Raw genomic sequence first — 26,917 nt, 5'->3', positions numbered from 1 at the left:
AATCAGAAGTAGTGGGTATCAGAGGCTGCGAAAGCGCCTCACTGAGTACCGGCGAATTGGCGGCTGGCTTAGGAGAAGCATCATCTGCAGTTTTGGACCTCGGCGGCCTGTCTCTGTCTTTATCTTTGCGTTTTTTCAGAATCCCAGTAGTCGGATGGCTAACTGATGACATTTCTGGATAATTAAACCAAGAACCGAAATATTTAGAGGTGAAAATATACCGACGATGGATAGTGCGCTGATTTAATAAAGCACAAAACCGACAGCAAGGTACGTCGTGGTCAGGGCCTAGGCAAGGAATACAGTACGAATGAAAATCTTTATGAGGTATTTGCTTTCCACCAGTAATGCAATTATTAACTTTTACTGACATCGGTATGGAGTAAGAAAAAGTTTCCTCAACGGGGTGCTTAGCTTTCGTTGAAGACTTTGGTTCTGAAACTCGAAAACGAAAATTTCAGATTTCGGCCGACCGGCACTTGTGAACTGCTTTTGCTTCGGGCACCGCACAGCAAGAAAGACTGATGTAATGACATCAGCTGCATGTTTTATACCCCTGACGTCATGAAAGAAGGGACAGCAACCGACGCAGGACTCAAGACTTTGTTAATCAGGCCAACTGAGGGCTACCTGCAAGCAGATAATCCAAATGTAATGACTGCAACAGTGAAACATGAAGAACATCTATGTCAAGAATCTAAATGGCAATGATCAGATCTGCTCTGAGCTACAACAGAATGGCATTAAATATACTGATCCCAAGGATGTTGCCAATATCCTGGCAGATCGATTCAGTGCCAACTTCACCCCCTTCTCACTCCATAAACGGCCCATCTCAATACAGGAAGATTGCCAAATGGCCACACAGGTAGAGACGCACTCTCCAAAGCTAAGAATACAGCATCCATGGGACCAGATGACATCCTGGGCTGTGTACTACATGAACTACAAAATGAACTGGCACCTCACCTGAGTGTCATGTTTAATCATACCTCACCTCAGGCTTTGTGCCCACTGAGTGGCGCACAGCTACAGTTAACCCACTCCACAAGGGGGGATCCACCTTGGTTCCTGGGAACTACCGCCCCATCAGTCTGATGAGCCTGATCTGCAAGGCCATGGAACATATTATCATGGAACTTATAAACAAAGACATTGGCAACCTTCAAACACTGGACCCCACCCAGTTTGGGTTTGTGAAGGGCCGATCTTGTCCCCTGAACCTGACTGACTTTTTCAAATCAGTCTCCAGAGCCGTGGACGAGGGTAAGGTGGTCCACACAGCCTATATGAACCTCGCCAAGGCCTTTGACACCATCCCCCACTCTGGAATCATAGATAAACTTACTAAGCTGGGCAATAATCCCTACATCACTTGATGGGTTGCCAACTGGCTTAATGACAGAACCCACACTGTAAAAGTAGTGGACTCCAAATCCAGCTCCATACAAGTGCCAAGTGGAGTACCTCAGGGTTCAGTCCTGGGACCGCTCTTGTTTGGCATCTACTTCTCTGAAGTACAGGCCAACACTAAGGGACTCTGGCTAACAAAGTTCGCAGATGACTGCAAACTGGGAGCCATTAGTGAATCCCCAAATAATGTGGATACTCTACAAAAGGGCCTTACAGAAACAGATGCTTGGTGCCAGAACCATGGGCTCAAGCTCAATGCTAAGAAATGTACAGTTATCCCCTTTGGGAAAAAACATGTATCCGTGAATTACCACATAGGTGGCAGTACACTAAACACCGAAAGTGTGATAAGAGACTTAGGGACACAGGTGGACAGTGGTCTAACCTTCGATAACCACATTGCCAAAACAGTCAGGACATCTTTCTATGTGGCACACCTCATCACTAAGGGCTTTTCATCCAGAAAAAAAGGCAGTCATTGTCCCACTGTAATCATCCCTCATTAGACCCATTATAGAATACAACGCCCCATTTGGTATGTACTTCTCAAGACATCTGCAACAACTGGAAAGGCCACAGAAATACCTCACTACAAGAATCACAGGCCTAAAGCAGATGTCCTATGCTGACAGTCTTAAAAAACTCCAGCTATACTCTGTCGCATATCGTCTACTCAGAAGCGATCTCTGCTTAACATACAAGGCCATGTCAAACTCAGAGCTGTTGGACATGCTACACTTAAAGAAATCCCAATCCCTCAGAGCCACACGCTCCAGGGATCTAAACCTTGCCATCACAATAAACAAAACATGCTGGAGGGAAAGGTTCCTGACCCAGAGACTCCCCAGACTCTGGAATAGACTGCCCATACATGTCAAGCAGAGCGCCTCTTTGGCCCTCTTCAAAAGGAACCTTGACTATTGGATGGGAGAAAGGAAATTCATCCCGGGGATCACATCAGTCGCCCTGCTAGACAGGGGTCCAGGGAAGTAAACAGTGTGGGAAGAAATAGCCAGGGAAATGTTATGGCTAGGCTTGTATAGGCCCTAGGGCTGACAGCCTAGTACCATCCTATGAACCTATGAATTGTTTTATGACAATTTTACTCATTGCCTTTTTATGAATGTCCACAAAAGTAATGATTTTGTTCCTAGATATACTCTCAGAATTTACTATTTGTTTGAGCATTAAAAAGCAGTTCGTTATAAATAGAGCATCATTATGTATGAGAAATAAGTATATATTTCTGATCAATAGGACAAATGACATTTATTAACTGTATTTCGATAAATGTTAATGGATTAAACAACTGAAGCAAGAGAGGGATCAGTTAAATAGATATTTGAAGCTGTTTAATTCTCAGGTTATCTTTCTACAGTCAAGTCAAAGTCAACTTTACTGTCATTTAGAACTACACACGTGTAGCCTAAATGAAATTTCATGCATCAGCTCTTTTCTTGAGATTACAAATGAAAGTGAAACACCACATACAAGAACAGGAAAAAACATAACTAACAAATACAATACTTCTCCCAATACACACAAAAAAGAGCAGAGACATTTATCAACACTCATATACAAAAAGAATACCCTCCCCTGAGTTAAATTAACTACCCCATTTAAAGTAATACAAAAGACACTACAGATTGAACAATGCCTCAGTTATTTGTCTAATATTGCACTTGAGTGGGTTAAATACTAACTGTGGATATAATAAATATATAAATACTTACTTGGAATATATGTAAGCAAATATTGCACAAATAAATAAAAATTGACTTATTACGTAGCCAGACCCCTGGGACTAGTGCCAGAGTTTAGAAGTCAAATCACTGTAGGGTAGAAACTGTTATTGTACCTTGTAGTTCTGCAGTGGATGCTGCGATATTTCCTGTCCGATGCTAGATGCTAAAACAGCCCATGTGCAGGATGTGTGTTGTCCTGTATTATTTTGGTGGCTTTTCGGATGCTTCTTACTGAATAGTTGTTGTATCGATGGAAGACTGGAATCTGTTACCTTCTGTGTAACCCTCACCACTCTTTGTTGCGCCTTCCTTTCTATAACTGTGCAACTTCCAAACCACACTGTGAAGTTGTAGGTGAGGATGTTCTCTATTGCACCTCTATAGCAGGTGGAGAGAATATGAAGAGGAAGCTTAGCTTTTTTCAGCTTTCTTAAAAAGTGGAGGCATTGGTGCACTTTCTTGACCAGTTGGCTGGTGTTTCCCAGCCATGAGAGATCCTCTGATATGTGTACATCCAGGAATTTCATGCTCTTAACCCTCTCCACACACTCACCATTGATCCTGAGTGCGGAGTGTTTTGTTTTCATTTTCCTGAAGTCGATGATAATCTCTTTGGTCTTGCTTACATTCAGGTCATGGTTGTTCGCACCAACTAATCAGAGATGCCACCTCCTCCCTGTACGCCCTTTCATCCTCCCTTGTGATGAGCCCCATGACTGTGATGTCATCAGTAAACTTTCCCAGTATTAGACCTGAAAAGGAAACAAATAACTGGTCCGATTTTCTACACTCTGGTGCTGTCACGGTAGAAATGTAATTGCCTGTGAACATCCAGTAAATGCAAGCAATCTTTACCTTTACTGGAGAAACTGGGGAAGAAAATGAGCTAATCAATAGTTTGATTAATATTAGATTCTGAGACTCACTTAGGAAGAAAGGAAGGGATGGTTCTCGACAAAACCCTATCCTTATGAAAAATCAGATATGAGGGTTTCATACATAATGCTTGAATCTCAGAAACTCTCCTGGCAGAAGCAATAGCTACTAGAAAAATAGTTTTCCGCAACAAAAATTAGAGATGCAAGTCACTGTTGGTTCAAAGGGTGGGAGTACCAAAGACTGCAAAACTACGGTTAGATCCTATGGAGCTACAGGGTCCTTGAATGGGGACTTTAGACTCAAGGCACCTTTAAGAAAAACTCTGCATAAGTGACGGGAAATTACAGAATGGTCATCGTAGCCATTGTGGAAATTAGAAATGGCCAATAATTGAACTTTAATGGTGGAAGCAGAAGCTCCTTGTTTAAAAAGGGAAGCTAAAAATTCTAAACCTTTCTCAACAGGTGCCGGAAAGAGGTCTAGATTATTTGTACAGGGCAAAAATAAAAATCTCTTCCATTTGCTAAGACAGAGTTTCCAGGTGGATGTTTTACGAGAAGCCAGAAGAATTTTCTGTACCAAGGAAGCTAAATTACTCTGCCTGGCAACTAATGGAACTGGAGTAACCAAGCTGTCAGCTTGAGATAGTCCCTGCAGGTGAGACAGCAGTTCTGGAACTGGGTCCAGAATCCATAGACAGTGAATCAGGTATGGCCAAAGAAAGGGGAACCAGACTTGTCAGAGCCAAAAGGGTGCAATGAGGATCACTTTGATTCTCAAACTTTGGGCTTTCTTCAAGAACAGGGGAATGACGGGAAAGGTGTACAGGAGACCCAAGGGCCAATCGAGAAGGAGTGCATCTCTTGAGGACTCCCCCTGAGGGGGGATTAGGGCAAAATAGCTGCTGCATTTGTTGTTCATTGGGGAAGCAAAGAGGTCGCAGCAAAGCTGGCCTCATCGACAAAAAATTTCCATTGCCAACTTGGGATTGAGAGACCACTTGTGAGGCAGAAGAATTCATCTGCTTAGTTTTGTCTGCTATCACGTTGAAGCCCCAGGATATGCATTGCAACTAGAAAGTTGTTGGAAGATATTGCCCACTGCAATATTCTGAGAGCTTCCTAGCACAGGGTGCTGGCTTCCCTGACGTGGAAGATGGTGGCAGCTCTGGACCAGAAGGTACAGACATATGACACCTAGATACAGAAGGGGCCAGTTGAGAGCCCAGAGGCTAATGGCCTTTCCATAACTTGGAAGGCAGCCCCCCCCCCAAACAGGGATGGGAGCCCAGAACCGAGAAAGACAAGATCTGGTTCCACCTTGTTTGCTGATGTACCAAACCACTGACATGTTGTCTGATTGAATTGCAACTGTCCCCAGAGGGAGGGCAGATTAAAAGGCTTGCAATGCTAAGAGCACTGCCCTCAGTTCCAGGACACTGATGTGCACATTTGCCTCTTGTGGAGACCAAGCACCTTGGACTGTTCTTCCCAGATAATGCCCCACCCCCATCCGATTTGGAAGGCATCCGTGGTCACTATGGCCTTGGGCTGAGAGGGAATAAAGAGACGGCCCAGTAGAATTTCCTCTGACTGCATCCACCAGGATAGATCCTTCTTGCAGTAACTTGTTATTAAAATGGGATAAGTCATCATATGTGTTAGGATGGACCATTGTGCAGCTAAGAGCCACTGAAGTAGCTTCATGTGAAATCTTGCCAGAGGTACTAGGGTAATGGTTGCTGCCATAGACCTTAAAGCTTGGAGGACAACAACAGCGGGGACATTGTCTTTGGATATGATGAACTGTACTTGAGACCTTATCGTTTGTAGTTTGTGCAGAGGGAGAGTAGCTACACAATAGACTGTATTGAGGGGAGCTTCTATAAACTCTAGATCTTGTGTTGCAGTCATCTGGGATTTTTTTCTGTTGACTGTGATGCTCAAAGAGTTGAAAAGATGCAGGACAATTTTGTGGCTTGAAGCAGTAGACACCTGGTGGGGGTGGTGAGGAGCCAGTCATTTAAGTAAGGAAACACCCAGAACCCATGTAGTCTCAAGTGAGCCATGACTGCTGTCATGCATTCGGTGAACACCCTGAGGGCTTTGGAGAGACCAAAGGGCAGCACTCTGAACTGGAAATGAGTGGCTCCTAGCTGAAAGTGGAGAAACCTTCTGGAGAATTTGTCCATTTGTATGTGTTAATACGTGTCTCGAAGGTCTACACAGCACATACAATCATTTTCTTCTAGAGAGGGAAGCATAAACTGAACCACGACCATCTGGAATTTTGTTTGCTGAATGAACTTGCTCAGAAGGCTGAGATCCAATATTGGTTTCCATCCCCCTGTTTTTTTTTGGCACTAAAAAAAATCTTGAGTAAAATCCAGATTCTGTCTGGTCTGGTGGGACTTCTTGGATGACTCTTTTTTCCACTAGCTTTTGAATCTCGATGGCTGCTTGGTCCCTCTGACTGGGATCTTGGAAGAAGAATAAAGGTGATGACCTCTGGTAATGATCTTTTGCACCCAAGTATCGGAAGTTATTAGTAGCCAGGCTGTCGGGGTGCCATAAAAGTCTGTCCCAACTGCTTCCAGAAGTAAGCAATCAGGCCTTGTCTCTGGAGCCCTGATTTCATGGGCTACCTCTGCCATGGGATTGGTGTCTTCCATTAGAGCTTCTCCCTCTGCCCTGAGGGGAGCTACAGCCATGTGTGTCCTGAAAAGGCCTTTGTGACTTCTTGAACCACCTCTTTTCACTCCTCTGATTCCTGCAGTAGGATCGCTGAAGCATAGAAAAATGAAAGCCCACAGCAGAAAGGGTCTTTCCATCTTCTTCTCACCTGGCTAATGTGTCTTTGACTTTGCAACCAAACAAGGAAGATCCGTCTAAAGGAGCACTGATGAAGGAAGACTTAAAAGGTTCTGTGAACTCACACAAATGCATCCAGGCATGACGTCTTATGGCAATGCCTAAACCCGCTGCTCTGGTCATCCCCTCGGCTGCATGTGTGATGAGCCGCATGGACAAGTTCAATATAGACGCCAGGGCGGACAGCTGAGAGACAACTTTATCCTGCACCTCATCAGACACAGCTCCAGTGAGAGTATCTGATAACTCCCTAACCAAATCCCTTTGGAGTCCAGTTAAGTATGCCATGACATTCAAGGACCTTAGGGTGAAGGTCAATGAAGCAAAGACCTGCTTTCCAAATTTGTTCATCGTCCTAGACTCTCGGTTAGGTGGGTGGACAGTGGGACTTTAATCGGCGAGTTCTTTCTTGGTGGCTGCTGCCAACTGCTAAACCCTTTGCCCAATATTGGTAATCTTCGGGGGCTGATAAGATTTTGTCTGCTCTCTGGGGAATTGGTTCTATGGAATCACGGCCCTTCCACGCCCACTGTGCGATCAATTTAATGAGGTCGTCAGTAGGCAGGGTCACCCAGGAAGTATATGGGAGAACACCAAAGGCTTCCTAGTACACGGATTCTTCAAAGCACAGTCTTTGGGCTTCTAATCACCCCTCTGTTTTAGGATCTCTAGGATGTCTCCAAAGGAGATATCTTCAGGGAGGTAACCAGGGAGAACCTTCCCCCCATTGAAGTCCGTGTCTTCCATGACAGATTCTTCCAGGAAATCTAGGTGGTTCCTCTTGCATGTCTTCTTTCAAGGTGGTTCCTCAGTTGGAATCTCTGTGGAGGTCTCCAAAGAAGAGGGGCCCTGTACAGGGGTAACTTGCAGTTCCGGTGATCGCTGCCCTGACGTGGAAGATGGTTGCAGCTCTGGGCCAGAAGGTACAGACATATGACACCTAGATACAGAAGGGGCCAGTTGAGAGCCCACAGAGGCTAATGGCCTCTCCATGACTTGGAAGGCAGGCCCCCCCCAAAGAGGGATGAGGGCCCTGAACCGAGAAAGACAACCTCGGTCACACCCTGCTCTGAAGGGCCACCATCCAAAGTAGGAGCCAGGGAACAGCCCGCAATTGTCAGGGCTCCAAGAGCTAAGGGCAACTCTGAATAAAAAACAGGAACTGACCTGAAACCCCCGGAACCGACAGTTGAGCTATGGTCCCAAGAATCTACCGGTTCCAAGGAAACCAAAGATGTTAGAGCAGTCCCTGGAGCCAATGATGGTGCCTATCACCATCAGAACAGCTGAAACTGGGGAAATCAAAGTGGTTCAGACAGTCTGCTGCATTGCTGATGTTGAAGTCAGTACCGACTTGGAAAGTAAAGAAGCCGGTGCTGACATTGGTGCCGAAGCTTTTAGTGCTGTGACAACAGTAGCCAGTGCAGAAGATTCTCTTTCCGTTAATTTTGGAACTTTAGTCCTCAGTTCTGAGGAGACTGATGAAACTGAAGACTTGTGTTTTGTAGTCTCTGGTGCCATAGGGAAACTCAGCACCAAATGACTCCTCTTTTTGGTGTGATCAGATTTAGAGGAGGAGGTAGGATCTCACTTGGACAAAATTTCCTCGAAAGAAGATTTTAGCATCCCTTTTAAAATCAATTTGTTACATCTTTCTACCAAGGCTCTAGTACTGAAGGCCTGGCAAATTGAACAGTCTAGATTCAAATGGGGTGCACCCAAACAATATACACATGAAAGATGCCCATCTGAATTAGGCATCTTTTGCCCACAGTCTTGGCACTGCTTAAAGCCCAAAGTGCCCTTCTGCTTTTCCACCATTTTGACAGTAGAATAAGAAAATAATCAAATGGCAAAGGATCACAGACACAGACAGGATAGATGAAAATTTCTGCCAACAATGGTAGAGAGAAATACCAAGACTGGTAAGACAGAAAAGAAATAACAACAATGGTAAATAAGAACTACTTTAAAAGGTAAAAGTGGGAGATGGGAAGGTTACCAATTATGGTAACGAGGATACAGTGAGGGAATAACAGTAGAGATGCACAATCACTCAAAAAATATAAATGAGAAGAAAAATAATAACTATAAGTATAAAAGTACAGAAAGTTTTGAAAAGGAGATCAGTAAATTTTGACTTAGCTGAAGAGTATAGGCTGACGTGTCTTGCTATCAGAGCAGCAAACAAGATCTGAGGTAATGGAGAGAGGGGCATTGTGGGTATAGTCTTAGCTCGAGAGTTTTTTTGGTTGGCACGAGCTGTATAACGGCTGAACCAGTTCTAAGGATCGGAACCGAGTCCCATTAGTCAAGAATGAATGAAAATTGACGACATCAATTTACTTGTTTGCAGATGATACACTGACTTAAATGGGGAACTCAGAGAACAATACGGATAATTTGCTTATGATGTTAAATAAGCTTGGTATAATATCTGTTTACAAATGTTACAAGAATATTTACTGACATTTTGTTTATTTATTGACATTTATTTACCGTGAAAGTCCAACTGGACAATAACCTCTGTACAGCAAAGGTTAATAAGATGAAAACAAGAGCAATGAGAGTAAATTATGATCAGCACACCTACACACATTTACTGGAAGCACAACGTATTAGATATTTGAGAATATCGCCAGGGAATACTTTGGAAAAAATCTACTGCTTAAGTTTATGCAGATTTAAGGAAGAAAACAGGACAAGATTTTCATAGAAGAAAAAAACTCTGGTTGACACTGTATCACAGAGTTCAGGCAATACATTTTTTCTCACTACTTACATGCTTTTCAAGCTATTCCAGGTGGAATTCTGGGAGATGTGGAAAGACGAGTAGAAGTATGACACAAGACTTCCTCCAAGATGGATAAACCAAAGGTGTCATGGGACAAAATGGTTCTTTAATTGGAGATAGTGAGCTTATATGCTCCACACACAGATATGTACTTTACATGGTTCAGTTATGGATACTATATTTAATATATATATTGAAATATGCTAAGTGAAAACCATTGTTTAGAATAACAACAGAAGACTGCAATAATTAATCATTCTCTTTTATAGATGAAGATGTGCCAAAATGGCTTTCTGTAAAATTGATTGTTGCTTTTATTCGTGTCTGTAAACATGTTTTTGTTTGTTACTGTAATCAATCCGGCTGTGCCTGAAACTGGTACGCTGATATCAATACTCTTAATTCCAGTAAACAAAAATAAACATGAATGCAAATATGTCTGATGGGTCTACTTTTTAGATGTACTATAAGCACAGACTGGAGCACTCGTGTAATAAAGCAGAACACTGCAATACTGTGGGATTTATTAATAAAATGGAAAGTTACGCTGTGGATAACTTTTTTATTACCTACAGGGATAGTAAATCAGGTACTTCCAATTTTTACCCTAGATTATTGTTTACCTCCCATGCCTGCTGACCATCAAATTGAAACCATTAATTTCCTTGTATTGTGGATCTTCACAGATGAACAAAGGTGAAAGCCGACCCGAGGAGTGGTCATCCAGGCAGTCATTATGGTCTGCTGCTCCTCTGCTCCTATCTCATTTTGGATGTGAGCTGTAAGGGCATTTCTATACATTCTAAACTCTTCACTTGGTAGCTGATGTAGGTACTCTGTTCTCCATGGGGCATTCAATTCCCTCTGCTCAACATGTGTATGTGCTGCCACATACATGACCCTTGACAGATACCATCACTACCTTGGGCTACCAAAACCTACACTGCCTCAGTCATAATATCATCATTGTATAAGTCTCTGATTGCAGCTGTGCAACAATCAACAGGGGAAGCACCTTTCCATCCTCTCCTGGAGTAGGCAAGTCAAAATCTGCTGCTCACTCCACCCTTTCCAGGGCTACTTCTTCCAGCACCCGACTGGCAATATGAACTTGGGTCATTTAGGTCACAGACAGGGCTTTTTGTTGTATTTCACACAGCTAGGTAGCGAGATGTATGCTGACATATTGTAATTAAATGAAATGTGATGGAAGATGATGTCCCTGGGAAAAATTAAGGAAGCTATGGCGTTCCAAAATGTTTGCTTACTGAATAGAAGGGGCTGCTTAATACAGTAAGGACAATAGAAATGGCCCTGTAGAGGTCTTCACCTTAAAACTGCTTCTTTTTTACTATAAGCCAAAAATGATAGTTCAATGATAAATATTTAGCAAGCAAAGTGAGTAAGACTTCAAAGAACTGAAGTTAGAGTAGGCAGCAAGAATCAGGAGAGAAAATAGTGTTCAGCTGGAAACTGAGGCATATGAACCGACCTTGTTTAAAGTGTCAGAAAGCACCCCTACGCTACCAGGCTATAACTCATTCCACACCTTTCGGCCCCAAAACATGGACCAAAGCTCCAAAAGGCAGTGGTGTCTCCATATTCATAAAGGCTAAACACACCTCCAGACTAGTAGCCCAGCATAACACATCTGAGATACTTCAGGTACAACTAATATTGGGTAAGACGGCGATCCAGGTCACAGCCTGTTACAGGTCCCCAACCATGTCCCTAGATTATCACTCCACGTTCCTAAGCACCCTGGAATCTATCAAGGTCTAACCCAACACTCTCTTACTAGGAGACTTCAACTACCCCTCCATCAACTGGGAAAACTATTCAAGCAACAATACACTGGCCCAACGCTTCCTGCAATTCATCAGTTCCAGTGCCCTGGACCAGCTCAAGCTCATTCTGACCCCCACTAGAGGAAGCAACATCCTTGACCTGGTTATTACTAACATGGGCGACCATTGCTCTACACCAATAGTCAATCCCCCTGGTCAGATCTGACTATAAACTAATCACCATGAAAATCCACATCTCACCCACACCCCCTGCAAAGGTAGCTACCTTGAAAAACTTCTCCAAAGCTGACTTTGGACTCTTAAAAACAGAGGTGGCTAACTTCACAGCACCCATGCCAATGGAAAATAGCTGCATGACTGCAGAATCATACACCAATGCACTGTACGAATATGTACACAAATGCATGGAACTAGCCATACCCAACAGAACCAAGACACTCTCCTCCAAAAAAAGGAAGCTAATCTGGTGGTCCCCTGCCATTAATAAGCTCTACAATAGAAGGAAGCAACTGTTGCAGAAAAAAATGAAGTCCCAAGACTGGAAAAACTCCCTTATTAGCCTCAACAAAAAGTTGAGATCCCTCATCAAATCCTCTAAACCCAGCTATGAAGGCAGCATTGAGACAGACAATAAAAACAATCAGAAAGCCTTATATAGCTATATCAAGAACCTCCCTGACAATACCCAGATTTGCTCTGAGATACTGCACAATGGTACCTCCTATACTCAACCAATAGATATTGCCAACATACTGGCTAACAGATTCAGTGCCTACTTTACCACTCCCCCCCCCAAAAAGGACCAATCACAACACCGGAAGAATGCCAAGCACCCAGCATTACTGCAGCACAGGTTAAAGCAGCATTGCCCAAGGCCAAGAATACAGCTTCCATGGGACCCAATAATATCCCTGGCTGTGTTCTACATGAACTACAAAGCGAACTGGCACCACATCTGTGTGCCCTGTTCAGTCACAGCCTCACCTCAGGCATTGTCCCTACCGAATGGTGCACTGCTACAGTCATCCCTCTCCATAAAGGGGGAGTGACTACAGACCCTGGGAATTATCGCCCCATTAGCCTAACAAGTCTGGTATGTAACTATGGAGCACATCATCATGGACCTGATTAACAAAGATATAGGAAATCTCCAAACTCTAGACCCCATGCAATTTGGCTTTGTGAAAGGGAGATCATGCCTGTTCAACCTGGATGACTTCTTTGAGTCAGTTACCAGGGTTGTGGATGAAGGTAAGGCAGTGCATACAGCCTACCTCGATCTGGCCAAGGTTTTGATACCATTCCTCAGTTAGCGATTATTAATAAACTCACAAAACTAGGCATCAACCCCTATATCACTAGGTGGGTTGCAAATTGGCTCACAGACAAAACACACAGTGTGAAAGTGGCAGACTCCAAGTCAGACTGCCGACCACTCACGAGTGGAGTCCCACAGGGATCGGTCCTGGGTCCTCTTTTGTTTGGCATCTACTTCTCAGAAGTCCAGGCCAACACAAAGGGACTCTGGCTGACCAAGTCTGCAGATGACTGCAAGCTGGGAACCATTATAAACTCCCCAAGTGATGCAGGAATCCTACAGAAAGGCCTCACTGAGACCAATGACTGGTGCCGAAACCATGGCCTTAAGCTTACCGCCAAAAAATGCAAAGTCGTCTCCTTTGGTAAAAACTCAGTTCCCACTAACTACCACATTGAAGGCAGCCCACTGAACACTGAAGGCATTATAAGAGATCTGGGGATGCAGGTTGACAGCAACCTCTGCTTCGACCACCACATTGCCACTGTGGTCAGAAAGTCCTTCTATGTGGCACATCTCATTACCAAGGGTTTTGCATCCAGGAAAACAGAGGTCATTGTCTCTGTCTCTATTCTTCCCTCATTAGACCAATCATTGAGTATAATACCCCATTTGGCATGTACCTCACTAGACACGTGCAACAGCTGGAGAGGCCACAGACATACCTCACGAAGAGGAACCTAGGCATTAAACACATGTCCTACACAGACAGACTCAAAAGACTCCAGCTACTCTCTGTCTAATATCACCTGCTTAGAGGCAATCTCTGCTTGACTTACAAAGCCATGTCTGACCCAGCTCTGTTAGAAATGCTACATCTAAAGAAATCCCAATCCCTACACCACACACACCAGAGACCTCAACCTCATTACCACAGCTAACAGAACATGCTGGAGGGAAAGGCTCCTCACCCAGAGACTGCCCATGCTCTGGAACAGACTTCCCTTACATGTCAAGCAGAGCACCTCGCTTGATCCTCTTCAAGTGAAATCTTGATGAGTGGATGGGTAATAGAAAGTTCACCCCAGGGATCACTCAAGTGGCTCTACTTGATAGAGGCACTGGGAATTAACGCCAGGCGGCACGATGCCAGGGCACTTTTATGGGCTAGGCTTGTAAAGGCTTCAGGGCCAATAGCCTAGTACACACCTATGAACATAGATAAGCTACAAAGTCAAGGTCATTTAGAATTTTTGAATAAAGTGTTTTCACAATTACTTTGATACTCACCACGGTCTGAGTAGGATTTCCATGAATGCTGATGTACGCTGTTGGAGATGAAAGGAGGATATTAGGAACAAGGAAACATATTTTTTGTTGTTTACAAGTTTGACTAATTTGAAGGAATGATAGCAAAGAATCCATCCATCCACCCACAATCCCTTTTTCCCATGTTTGCATATGGAATACGGGTGTCACTTCAACAGTGACAATCAACTAGAGCCAAAGTTTTCACCACTGGGTGGCTAGCCCTGCCACAGTAATTCTTCCACACCACACACTCACACCTATGGCCAATTTATAGTGTCCAGTTCTCCTACTGCATGTCTTTGGAACACGGGCAGAAACAGTTGCACCGAGAGGAAACCCACGCAAATACAGGGAGAACAAGCAGACTCCACACAGAAGGTACCCAAGCAGAGAATCAAACCAGTGAACTTCTTGCTGCATGGCAACACTATTTGCTGTGCCACTGTGCCGCAATGAAAAACATACACAAATATGGATGTCATGAGATATACTTATGTATAAGGATTTTTTTAATGGATGAGATGGATAAAAGGGAAGCTTGCCAAAAATATTAATAGGAATTATGTGGATAAACGACAACTGTGCAAAATGCATGCAGACTCAATGTTATTACAAATACAAACTTACAATATTATGTTAAACAACTGGATTGTGAATAACAGTTTTACTTGTATTATAATGGGGAATATAATTTTTACCCTCCAAAATGTCTACAGAAAAGGAGTCAAGTTATTGTTAATTTAGAGTGTTTGAAAATATGTATAGATATTTGTCTGTAATGCAACCTTGGCAAGTTATTATTAAAGTTATATCTTCACTACTTAACTGATTTGTTGATTTATGTTAACGCTGGTGTCTGTTAATTAGTAATACATGCAAGTGATGTTGCACCAGAATGAATGAACATTCAGAGGTAATATTAATATTGTTTATTATCTCTTACACTTGTTATGTATCTGTATCTGTTACACTTTTTATGTTGAACTGTTATGACTGATTTAAAAGATGCTAAACATGCTGATGTTTTTTGAGCTGTTAAATGCAGTAAAGTTTTCTGCTTCACGTATTGTCGAGTAACTTAGTAAGGATAGGTATTAGGGAAACTGATCAAGAGACTGAGATATGAACAACAAAGATGGACTTAGGGAAAGAAGATATGTATATGCTTCCTACCACAGAGTGGGGAAGGAACCTTGACAAAGGGAGACATTGAAGATGCTGACAGACGCAATCCTCACAAATTTTAAGAAATCACATTTAGAAAAGACATTTCCTTAAGATGTAATGGAGAAGAGAGTAAGTGATGGATGGAAATTTACCTGATTTGACCAGAAATGTTGGGGGAACAGCAAAAACAGTTTTAAATATGTCTGGACAAAAATTGACATAAATATGGGAAACTACATTTCCTAACATTGTATTTACTTCAAAATCAGAAAAAAACAGAAGTCTAACATCCAACACTTTATTGGAGAAACAACACAGATAAAAAGGCAAAGCTTTTGAGTATATAACTATTTTTCAATGCATATTGGAAACACTCCAACTCTCTCCTTTTATGTAAAAGAACCAGCCAATTGGAAATAAAAATAGAGTCACACGATACAATTCCACCAATATGTGTTTATATACAGAATAAACAGCCCAGATAATATAGCTGAAAAACTCTATGAATCATAAAAAGATATAAAATGACATAACATTTTATAAAAGATCCTGCCTGATTGTAAGTACTGGCTTAATACTATTACTACAATTAAATCCTGGTAGTTTATCGGCTTCCTTCCAGAATCATCTTGATTTTCAAATATGAACAGATTGTTTAGCCCTGTTGTACTGTGTTTTTTTTCACCTTCAATCTATTTTTTGGGAGTGCTACATAGCTAGGCATGGGTTTTGCTTCAGGGGTATCCTGGTTCTATCTCTTGTTTTTAGGAGATGTGGTAATTCCGGGCATATCCACGGTTCCTTGTTGTCTTTTCCTAACAAACAGACTTAGGGAAAATACTTATACTGAAGGTTAAATATGGTGTTGCTAAGAGTGTAACAGGCAGAAGGTGGAATTTAAGAAAGGGGAATAACTAAGGTTGGGAATTTTACTCTGGTCCAGACATAAACTTATAAAAAACAGCTACTGGAGATGAAGATGAGTCTGGTTGGCTTTTGAATGAGTATGGAGAGGTAGTAATCTGCTAAAGAATCTTTTATGTCATACCTGAAAGGAACCAAAACGTTTATAAACGTTTATCTTGAAGCACTCCAAAAATAGAATGCTAATTTTTCACAAAAGTGAGGGGAGATATTTTGAGTTAGGGGGTCAAAGACATAAGCAGAGACAGGAACATGGAGATAAAAAATGTACTTTGTAAAGAGAGAGAGGCTGACAATTAGCCGGTTAGAACCATATTTATCAGTTGTGTATGAAGCAGCAAAAAGACTGCAAGAAATATGAATTTGTACAGCAGCAGAGAACCACTACATATTCTAAGCTTTAGCTGATCCATGCATAGAAAGCTATAATTGTGAAAATGGAATCTCATGTACTGGGAGGAAGGTTTTAGCCAAGTTTCACAAAAGACTAGAAGATCTAAGATGAGTTCTTGAATCAGTCTGTGGGGTGACTAGTTAATCCACACACATTCAGAAGGCAAATCTTTAAGCTGTACTTTGGGGAAATGGGGTATGGAGAGGAAAAGGTAGGGAAAGGTGATCTAGAGAATGTGGGGCCTGGGTTTAATTAACTGTCTCCAGACAGTAAAACAAATTAACAAAGGGTTGAAGAGAAGGCAGAGATGTGTTTGAGATTTTCCACTGTCAAGTCTGTGGTTGAATCAAGTATTTTCTGGTATAGTCCACTATCATGGCAAACTTCCAATAATCAAATATGACTGCCACAATGCATATCAGTGTTAAATGCTGTTTGTTCTAATACACTGGAAAAGGCCTGCTTGGGTGATGCTTGGAACACTATGGACTGCTTTTGCATACTACTGCATGGAAGTTTATTTAAATGAATCCTATGACAAGGTTAGTGTGAAAATGCATATATGCAACTAGAAGTGATTGTTACTCACACTGGCATGTATAAGTATGTTTCTGCATATCCTGTCTCATGCTTTACCTTTACGTTTTCAGTAGCACTGCCACAGAAAGACAGATGCTCTCCATGGTGCTTCCTGTGAGCCAGTCATGTATACCATGGTGCACTATGTACAATTAAACACCATATGTTTTTATCTTTGAAACATACACTGTACTACAGCCCATAGATAGCACAGCCTAAGCACACATATGAATTTGGTGCACTGCTGCTGTTTCTAAAATCACAGCTTAAAAATGTTTAATATCTCTTTTCCTTCTTATCTGCCCATTTATATACTTTATTAATTTTTAATAAGTAAAATCATTATATACTGGCAAACTAATGGACTTCTTTTCAAGTATTCATGTTTAATTTTCCCATTTTTTCTATCCAAACAGTCCCATACCCTGTACTGTATTTTAAAGGTATTCTCTTCCATTTTTTCAGCCAGTCTGCTTCTTAAGCATCTGATGCAAACAACTTCTTAAGATACATATCTCTGTGTGTTCCTTTTACAGCCAAATAATTTTTTTTCAAGGAAAAAAAATGAAATAAAATGTTCATTAACATTATAAAAGGTGCATGCTGACTGCTCAGATCAATCAGCATATCCATCGGAAATGTAACTTTTACCAAAGGAAAATGTCCAGTACCTCAACAAGACCTAAGCAGCCAGACTGATTCAAATACCTACTAAAAGATCACCTACATAAGACCTGGCTCTGCTCCTGCACTGTCTCAGACTGAACTAGTCCCTCTCTCCCTCCCTTAAACGCCTCCAGCATACATCTTTTTCTTTCTTTCTGAACACAGTCAATCTAATTCTTAAAGAAAAGACAAATATAATTGTGTCTAGGCTATGTTATCTAGTCAGCTCTGTTCCAAACTGTGTAATCAGTGTATATAATGTCATCTTTATGAGTAACCTGTGAATTCTTTCATTATTGACAATGTTCTTTTTTTCAGCTTATCTCTGTCCAAATATTCAGACTCTGTATGTATAAGTTCAGACTACATGAATTGAAGCTTTAATTTTTTTTACTTAGTTAACATGTTGTCTTTCTGTACTTAACTGTAACCTACGCCTCTGCTGAAAATAGGACATTATTTTAGTCAGAATTTCCCAGGAAAGCAATGTCCAACAAAATAAATACAAAAGTGCGACAGATGAAGTTCGATCAGCCTTTACATGCGGTTTTACCTTCTGCTGCTGTTCTTTGTAACCGATACTGCCCCATGTCACTCTCTAGTTGAGATCTGAGCTTAGCAATGTTTAGAGGTGCTTAAAATAAACTTGTTAAGCAACTTTCTGACACCAGAAAGGTGATTAACAAGTCTGTCATTTCCATTTTTGGAGTACAAATGTGACACACCATACACCGCCATTTACTTCTTCATGAAAGCAAATGTCAAGGCACCAGGCATGTTTTTTTTTTTTTTAAAGAAATAAAATACTTATACATGAAGTACATTACTACATTTGCAATTGCATTTTATGTAGGTTGGTATATGTAATAAAGTTGTATTTGCTCATTTTAAAATATAGCTGAATATATTTCTAGCAATCAGGTTCTAAAGAAACAGAGTTATGGTACAATGGAATTGTATCACACATCTTATCTGAAAGAAAAATACTGTCCTGAGGAAATTTTGCAAAAGTTATCTCTGCTAGAATTCAAGAATAGTGTGATAGTTTCAAGCAGCCTGTAAGACAACCAGTCCCAAAACAGTTCTCTCTATTCCTCAGACAGGGCAAAGGGTGTCTAAACATAAGAATCCCCAGAGACATTTTCTGCAAGAAGTTTAAATTTTCTTCTCTCTAGGTTGTTCTGCTCCAATTAGAAGAGATTAAACAGGAAAAAAATGAGCTCAAAATGAAGCTGCTGTATAAGGAAAAGTACCGCTCTGTAAGTAAACTTACCACCACAGTAGATGTTCAAATAGATCACGGTTTCAGTAGCACAATACGCTGTATGGGACACATACTGTTAACTATTGAATATCCAGCCAGTATCCACAATGCTGTGGCATATCCGAGGAGGCACAAGAAAGAAAAATTGTGTAAAATCTCACCATAACCACAGATGTCCTTCTCTTCTATATTACAGTATTCAGTACATATGGGTTTTCTCCTCTTGCTGCCCAAATGTCCGGCCAGTATACAAAAGATTTCACTCACTGTATGGTGCGTGGGATGTCTGATGTGGCTAGCAGAACATGGGCCATAAAAGAGATGTCTGCACACACCAGCCCTCAGAACTGTAAGCCCCATTTGGAACCAGCTTTTATAAGGGTAATATCAGTCCTGTGCCATCTAAAATGAAACTGTCGTATAACAGGAGGGGTAGGTGGGTGGGAAGGAATACTACAACATGGAAGAGAAGGACATCTACGGTTATGGTAAGACTTTACACAACTTTTCTAGGTCCTTCTATTCACATGTTGCAGTAATCAGTACATATGGGTGAGTGCCCAAGCTCACTGTGAGGAAGGGGGAGGTGGGCTAGTAGAATTCTCCAGGAATCCATGGAGGATAGTCCTGGCAAATCCAGCTCTGGCCCTAGAAATGTGGTCTAACTTGTAATGTTTGGTGAAGGTATGCAAAGAAGACCAAGTGGCTGCTTCAAGTACAGTAGAGGTGTCCAAACTCCTAAAGATGGCCCCAGAGGAGACCATTGTCCTGGTGGAGTGTGCTTTGACAGTACTTTGCAGGGATTTCGCATGGTGTTTGTAGCAAAAGCTTTGGAAATCCATGTTGAATTTGGTTGTTTAGATACTGCCTTCCCTAGGGCCCTGGGGTGGAAGGAGACCAGCAGTTTATCAGCCTGTCTGATGGACCTGGTTTTGTGCAGAGAGAATCTGAGTTGTCTGTGCACATCCAGGGAATGAAGTACTCTCTCACTGTCTCCTTGTGGATTAGGGAAGAAGGTGGGTAGGTGGATGGCTTGGTTTAAGGAAAGGTCATTAACCACCTTGTGCATGAAGGAAGGATGGAATAGCTATGATGGCTTGCAACTCCGACACTCTCCTAGATAAGGTCAAGACCACGAGGAGAACAGTCTTCCATGTGCAATGTTTTAGGGGAGCTTTAGCAGCTGGCTCAAATGGGGGAAGTGTGAGCTTCTTTAAAACACAGTTCAGGTCCCGTGGAGGGGGAGAGAGTTTCCTTGGTGGTCTGAGATGAAGTAGCCCCTTAAGGAAGAGCTTTGCAGGTAGTCTGGAAGCTAGGGGGGGGGGGTTCAAGAGGAAGACATGCAGAAATGCCAAACAAATGGGTCTTAATGGATGAGAATGCTAACCCTGTCTGCAGCAGCTCACACAGGTTCGACGGTACCAGAGGGTCTCACTTTTCAATGGGTCCAACTGCTTTTGAGACACCATAAGGATAATCTCTTCCACTTTGATAGGTAAGATTTCTTGGTATTTGGTTTGCTGGCCTGCTGCAGGACAGTGATTACATCCTCATTGTAAAGTTGTCTGAAAGGGATCAGACTCCTATCACCCACAGGGTGAGGTGGAGAGATTGCCACTGTGGGGTGGATTTGGGATCTCTTGGGCTGTGTGAGAAGGTCCACTCTAAGGGGTAACTTGTGGTGATTGCCCTTGGATAGCTGTAAGATGAGGGGAACCAATGCTGTCTTGGCCAATAGGGAATGACCAGCAAGATTTCTGGTCTGTCCTGCTGGATCTTCAGCAGGACCTTATGAATAAGGGGGAAGGGGGGGGGATGGAATGCATAGAGGAATATTCTCTTCCAGGAAATTGAAAATACATCTATTGCCATAGCCTGTGCTTCTGGTAGCCTGGTGCAGAAGGAGGGAATTTGCCTGTTGATGGAGGAGGCAAACAGGTCTATTTGAGGTGTACCCCAACGGTGGACCAGGTCCAGGAAGACATACCTTTGTAGCATCCACTTGTGTGCCTTAGTCATGGATCTGCTGAGAATTCTGTTGGGAAGGTATGTATACCACCTGTAAGGTTACTCTCTGGGGGGTGGCCAGTTCCCACATCAGGAGAGCTAGTCTACAAAGCAAATAAGATTTGGTCCCCCCTTGCTTTCTGAGATACCACAGCACTGTGGTATTTTCTGTAAAGATTTTTAGGGGTCCTGGTTGGAGTTTGGTTTGGACGGTCCACAGGGCCAATAATATTGCCCTAATTTCTCGGATATTGATGTGTTCTTTCCTGTGTGCCAATGGCTACACTCCCTGCACTTTCAAGTGCCCCAGAGTTGCTCTCCAGCAGAAGTCTGAGGCATCTGTGTACATGGGTCTGTTTGGGTTGACATGGTTGGAGGAGAAGACCTGGGCTGACGTTCACTTGATTCAACCACCAATGAATTTCCTGTTTGAGGAAGGGCAGGAGGGGTACCCTGTACTCGAGGGCATGGGAGTGCTGCGTCTAAACTGACCTCAGGTACCATTGCAGTTTTCTCATGTGGAGTCTTGCTAAAGTTAGCATGGGGATAGTGGATGCCATGTAGCCCAGGAGACTGAGGTACTGCCTTGCTGTCAATTCTCTGATCTGAAGGACCAGAAGTAGGTGTTGTGTCAAACTTTCCACCTTTTGGGGCGGATGGTAGGCTTTCATGACGTCTGTATGTATCCTGCACCCCAAGAAGACTATGTCTTGTGTAGGCTCCAGTTGGGATCTTGGAAAATTGATCTGAAATCCCAGAGACCGCAGAAGAGTAATGGCAACTAGTAAGTGTTACAGGAGGGTCTGTTTGCAGTCTGCCTGTATGAGCAGGTTGTCCAGGTAAGGGAATATCTAGATTCCTTTTGTTCTGCAGAAGGCAATAACTGGAGCAAGACATTTGGTGAAGACTCTGGGTGCAGTGGAAAGCCCAAAGGGCAAGGCAGGGAATTGAAAGTGAGAGGAGCCAACAGAGAACCTCAGGTATTTCCTGAAATTGGGCCTTATAGAGATGTGAAGGTAGGCATCCTTGATATTCTTAGGTGGCCATGAACCCTTGAGGGAGGAGGAGCATAAAGAGAGTTGGTACGGTAAGCATCCTGAAGGTTGGTACATGAAGGAAGAGGCTGAGAAGTGAGAGGTCCAGAATTGGCCTCCAGGGACCATCTTTTCTTGGAACCAGGAAAATCCTGGCGTACAAGCCTCTTCCTTTTGCAGACAGTGTAACTGTTTGAATGGTGCTTTCAGCCATAAGGTTGTCTAGCACTGTTTATAATATGGGGAGCTGTTCTTTTGGGGGATGTAGGATACCCTCTTTGGAGGCATAAGCCAGGTCATAAAGTACCCGTCTTCTATTACAGAAATGACCCACTTGTCTGAAGTGATAACTCTCCACACTTGGAGACAGTGAGATAGACAAAATGAGAGAGGGATAGGGGGAGAAGGTGGGGGCTCCAAGGTTGACAGGTAGTCACACACTACCTGCCCTGCCTTGAAAGGGCGGCCTCTGGCTGGTAGATGGGGTGGCTCTGGTAGGAGTGGGTTGCTTTCTAGAGGTTTCCCTAGGCCTTGTCGAGGAAGCAGGCCATAAGTGTTTTCTGATAAATTAAGTTTTGGCTGGATAATTCTTCTGGAATTCTGGAATAGGGGAAACTAGCAGGTGTTTTAAATCCTGTATCTCTTTTCCCTTTTGTTGTAATGACTTGAATAAGTCTGCCACGTTTGCTCCAAACAGGGCTGTATTGTCCAAAGGAGCATCAACCAGCATGGCTCTAAAATCATCTGGTAGGGGCTGGAGTCAAAGCCAAGAGTACCTTCTCAAGGCAGAAGCTATACTAGAATCACTATATACCTTGGAACCTTTGGTCATATGTACTACAAATTCCCTGTAATTGCCTTCACTTATATAAATCTCTGATTACTGCTTTATCGCTCTTCTCCTTTGCTGTTATTGTACTTGTACACTTCTGTATTGAGCCAGAAAATGGTCCATTTGGATCTGTGTTCCACCCCTGTCAACAAAGAATAAATAATAAATAATTTTTGCATCCATTTCTATCTATGTTGCCATGTATATTATATTTTCTACCTGCACTGCAACTACTATTCAGCATACCAAAGAGCTGAGCTTTCAGACATAGAATCTAGACTTACGTGACAAGAGAAGTAGGACACACAATGCCAGAAATCCCAGAAACATTATCCTACCTACATAATGAAATATACAGGATCATATATCTCACATATTCCTATTACCATGTTTATGGATGTAAAGCCAAATGATTCATTGTTTATGGGTGAAGGGTTTTTATGAGAGATAGCCTTTCCAACTTTGGGAGCTACTAGTAATGAATACCCCATTGGGTGAGCAGTGGCAAGAAACTGAATAAAGGCCCAATTTAAATATTCACGAAACATCAATGACTGCTTCACTGGGAATTCACATATCTGCATTTCACAACAGACATTAGCCTTTTGCTACAAAAAATAGCTAATAGTAATACCCTGTACTATATTCAAAAAAGGCAGCAATTATTTGCACAAACAGATATACTGATTTAAAGCAATATTTCATTTTCTAACCTTGTGATCATCTGACATTTTTCTCCCAGCCCACATTTCCTTTACTATCTGGTACCAAAGATCACATTCAGATTTTAAGTTGGCTTCAAACACATCCTTCTTGGAAATGGATTTGATTCGCAAGGTCGGTATTCTCAGGAACAAAATATTTACTGATGTTGCTTTCACATCCTAAAAATAAAGAAACCAGTATATCACTTTAACTTGCATTACTGAATAAGGACAACCTATAGAGAAAGTCATAAAGTACAGGATGAAATGAGATACTTGTTTTACAGTAGTTAAGGGTGGGACTTCTGCCAAGGGAAGGCAAAGTTAATAGAAATGAATTAAACAAACAGCCGGATTATGACAGCATTACATACCATCACAAGCAAAAGTAACACAACAACGTTCCATATTCACAGCAGCAAACATTCAGAGATTTATTTAAAATGAATTGACTGTGTTTTAAACTTCAAAGGAAGGCTACATATGAATTCAACTACACTACCCAAGTTGTGCAAAAGCAATACAAAAATGACTCCAGTGTCCTGCAAACCAGATATTTTACTACATAACTCTGCAATATACTTCAGGTGTAAACATGGAAACATATTTTATGTGCTCCCCAGCAAACAGAACATTCTAATGAAGCTCTTAGTACTCCCAAGCCTCTGCATCCTTCCTTGTGTGCAAGCTAGGTAGTATGGCAGCATACTGGTAAAGATCTCTGATTCATCATGTGAGGGTTCAGTCCTGTCTATGTCAATTCCTTATGCTGTTCCTTATTCGGCTTTTCTCTGAGAAACCAGGTATCATCCTACCTTCTAAACAAATGCTGGTTGATCTGGTGTCTAAATTGTCCATATAATTTGCATTTACCTTTAAAGGTGCGACTGTGGATGAAAATAGTCCAAGACAGACCAGTTCACTCATCAGTTAACAATTAACAAGTGAATAAAATATTTGCAGTTTCCTGATAGGTACTGAGACAAAAATCCTCAGACTTCAAGCAGATATCTACTCCTAGTGCAATTTTCATCCAGTACTTTCTGTATCTGTGTCTAATCAGAAATAAGCAAACAACTCTGCAATAATATGGAAGTGACCAGTGAAATAATCAAGGGCTTACATAAAAGATTCAAATGCCTGACTCTAATCATGCGCCCATGCTGACTGAAACATTCCTGTAAAATAAATCTCAGTCAGTAAAACTAGGAGAATAACTACCTCTTTACTTTCTTTTCTAAAGCATCATTTTGCATCTGTGACTATGTTGACTTCCTGACTTTTCATAACACCTTGTTAAGGCTTCTGTTTCACAACTCCATGGTCCTGGGTTCAAGTGACCTCTGTCACTATATGTTTTGAGTCTGTTGCCACTGTGCCAACATGAGTTTTCACTGTGCAGTTTCAGTTCTCAGTTTCCTGTCACATCTCAAGAACATGATAGAGGACAACTACTGACTGGCCAAGATATGTTTTTGGGATACAGTTCAATTAATCAATAATTAAAAGTGCTTACCCTGAAACCCATATGGCTGACATCAGCACAAACCAAATGACATTTTGGTTAAGTTATAAATTACTTAAAGAGAGCATCTCATTTAGTCTAATGGCTTTAAACAAATGGGTTTCATGAAACTGATCTTTAAAGGACCAAATATATATGTCTATTCTAAATTAATCCCTGGCCCTGTGGCCTAGGTCATGGCTGAAAAGGTTCTGTGATGGATCAATTCACTTACGCAGTTACAAAATATATTTTTAAATCAAATTTAAACCAGGAAAAATTACATGACCAGTCCTACAAAACAAATGACTTTCTAGTAGTGTATCTCCAAATTCAAGGTGATACATGGAATTAACTACCACCGCCTTCATACAATCAGGGTGAACAGTTGTCCATTTAATCCAAGTTCACTTTTCACAGACTTTCTCTCTCATGTCACAGAGAATGAAAACAAAGAGGCAAAACTACAGAAGAAATGCACTGCAATAAGTCCACTAGCTGGAAGAAAGGATGACATTCAGTATTGCCCATTGTTTTATTTTACTTAAAACATAGTTTAATCAGGTGGGTGAACTGGACCAGGAACCATTTTCAACCACTTCCTGGGCAAAACACAATCATTTCACAAATAAAACACTCTAACCAGTAGGTGTTGCTAGTGGATTGGTCTTAGTCGCCACCATTCCCCAGGGATGGGTGAATTGGTGTCAGCCACTCAAGTCTATATTCCCCAGCTTGACTCGTACAGTACCCATGCTATTAGCCAAACACAAGTCAGCTGTAGTCAGGCCTTCAACCCTCTATGATTCAGGGCTGGGCATCAAGACTGGCTTTAAAGGTGGAAAAAGTGTTGCTCTATTTGTTATGCAAATGAAGTCTGTTCCACAGTTAGAAGATTACACTGGGTCAGAAAGGTGTAATGCCAGCAGGTCCTATTTGTGTTATAATGGAAACAAAATTCAGTAAAAACTGCAAGAAAGACCCAGCCAAGCTGGAGTCTTCACTGTGTAATACCTCCAAAACATGGCATATCTACAGCTAGTGGGGTTTGGCTTTATTGGCTTAAATGTAGATAACGAAGACTTAAAAAAAAAAAAATCATGTGTATTCAAAGTAGATGATACTTGAGATCATTCAGCAGTTAAGTACTTTTGCTTCGGCTTCCTAAATCCCCATCATCTCATGGCCACTTTGACACATGCAAAGCGAAAGTGGGGATAGCAAAGTTCAGCCTGTGATACATGCATTTATACTTCAACATATGCATTACAAAGGATACAGTGCCAAGCACAACACGGAAATCCACAACTTGGAGTCATCGCCAGCATTGGGGTCAGGCAGCCTCCATTTCTGCAAGATGGGTGAGCCAGCACTGAAAACTCACTTCCACGCTCCCTGGCCAGATCTTCCAGTGTGCAGTTCACTAACTTATCCCAAGTTAAGTGGGTCAAAGTCAAGCCTTTAGCCCTCTGTGCCAGTGAACCTGAAAATATAACATCATTTCTAATTATCAAAATATGCACTTTTTTGAAGAAATTTTGTTTTCACTTAACACTATTGTATTTTCTTGGCAAAATCCATGGGGATTTTGATACAATTTGCAGCAAAGCTAAAATCTAGGGCTGCGACTGCCATTTTGGAGCTGAGCCTGGTACCTACCATATTTTGCTTTGCTTTCAGAAAAACCTTTCTTGATTAAGAGATTTGGAAAAAATTCCACAGGAAGGAGAATGCTTTAGTCTTTTAGGCCATGTTCTGTGGAAT

The 26,917-nt window shown here is 41.9% G+C and overlaps 1 protein-coding gene across 1 annotated transcript in view; it reads right to left on the bottom strand.

The window, feature by feature from the left end:
* The window catches only part of LOC122797754 (DENN domain-containing protein 3-like), a 1,015,730-nt gene that overhangs the window by 156,038 nt on the left and 832,775 nt on the right, over window positions 1-26,917 (bottom strand). Inside the window, exon 16 of the mRNA XM_044066279.1 lies at window positions 23,659-23,829. Coding sequence (XP_043922214.1) covers window positions 23,659-23,829 — 171 coding nt within the window. The remainder of the gene's footprint in view (window positions 1-23,658; window positions 23,830-26,917) is intronic.

This window comes from Protopterus annectens, chromosome 3.part1 (assembly GCF_019279795.1).
Source record: "Protopterus annectens isolate FY-2018-M chromosome 3.part1, PAN1.0, whole genome shotgun sequence".
Lineage (NCBI taxonomy): Eukaryota > Metazoa > Chordata > Ceratodontiformes > Protopteridae > Protopterus > Protopterus annectens.
Note: the sequence above shows the minus strand (reverse complement) of the source record. Positions and strands in the feature narration are given on the sequence as shown.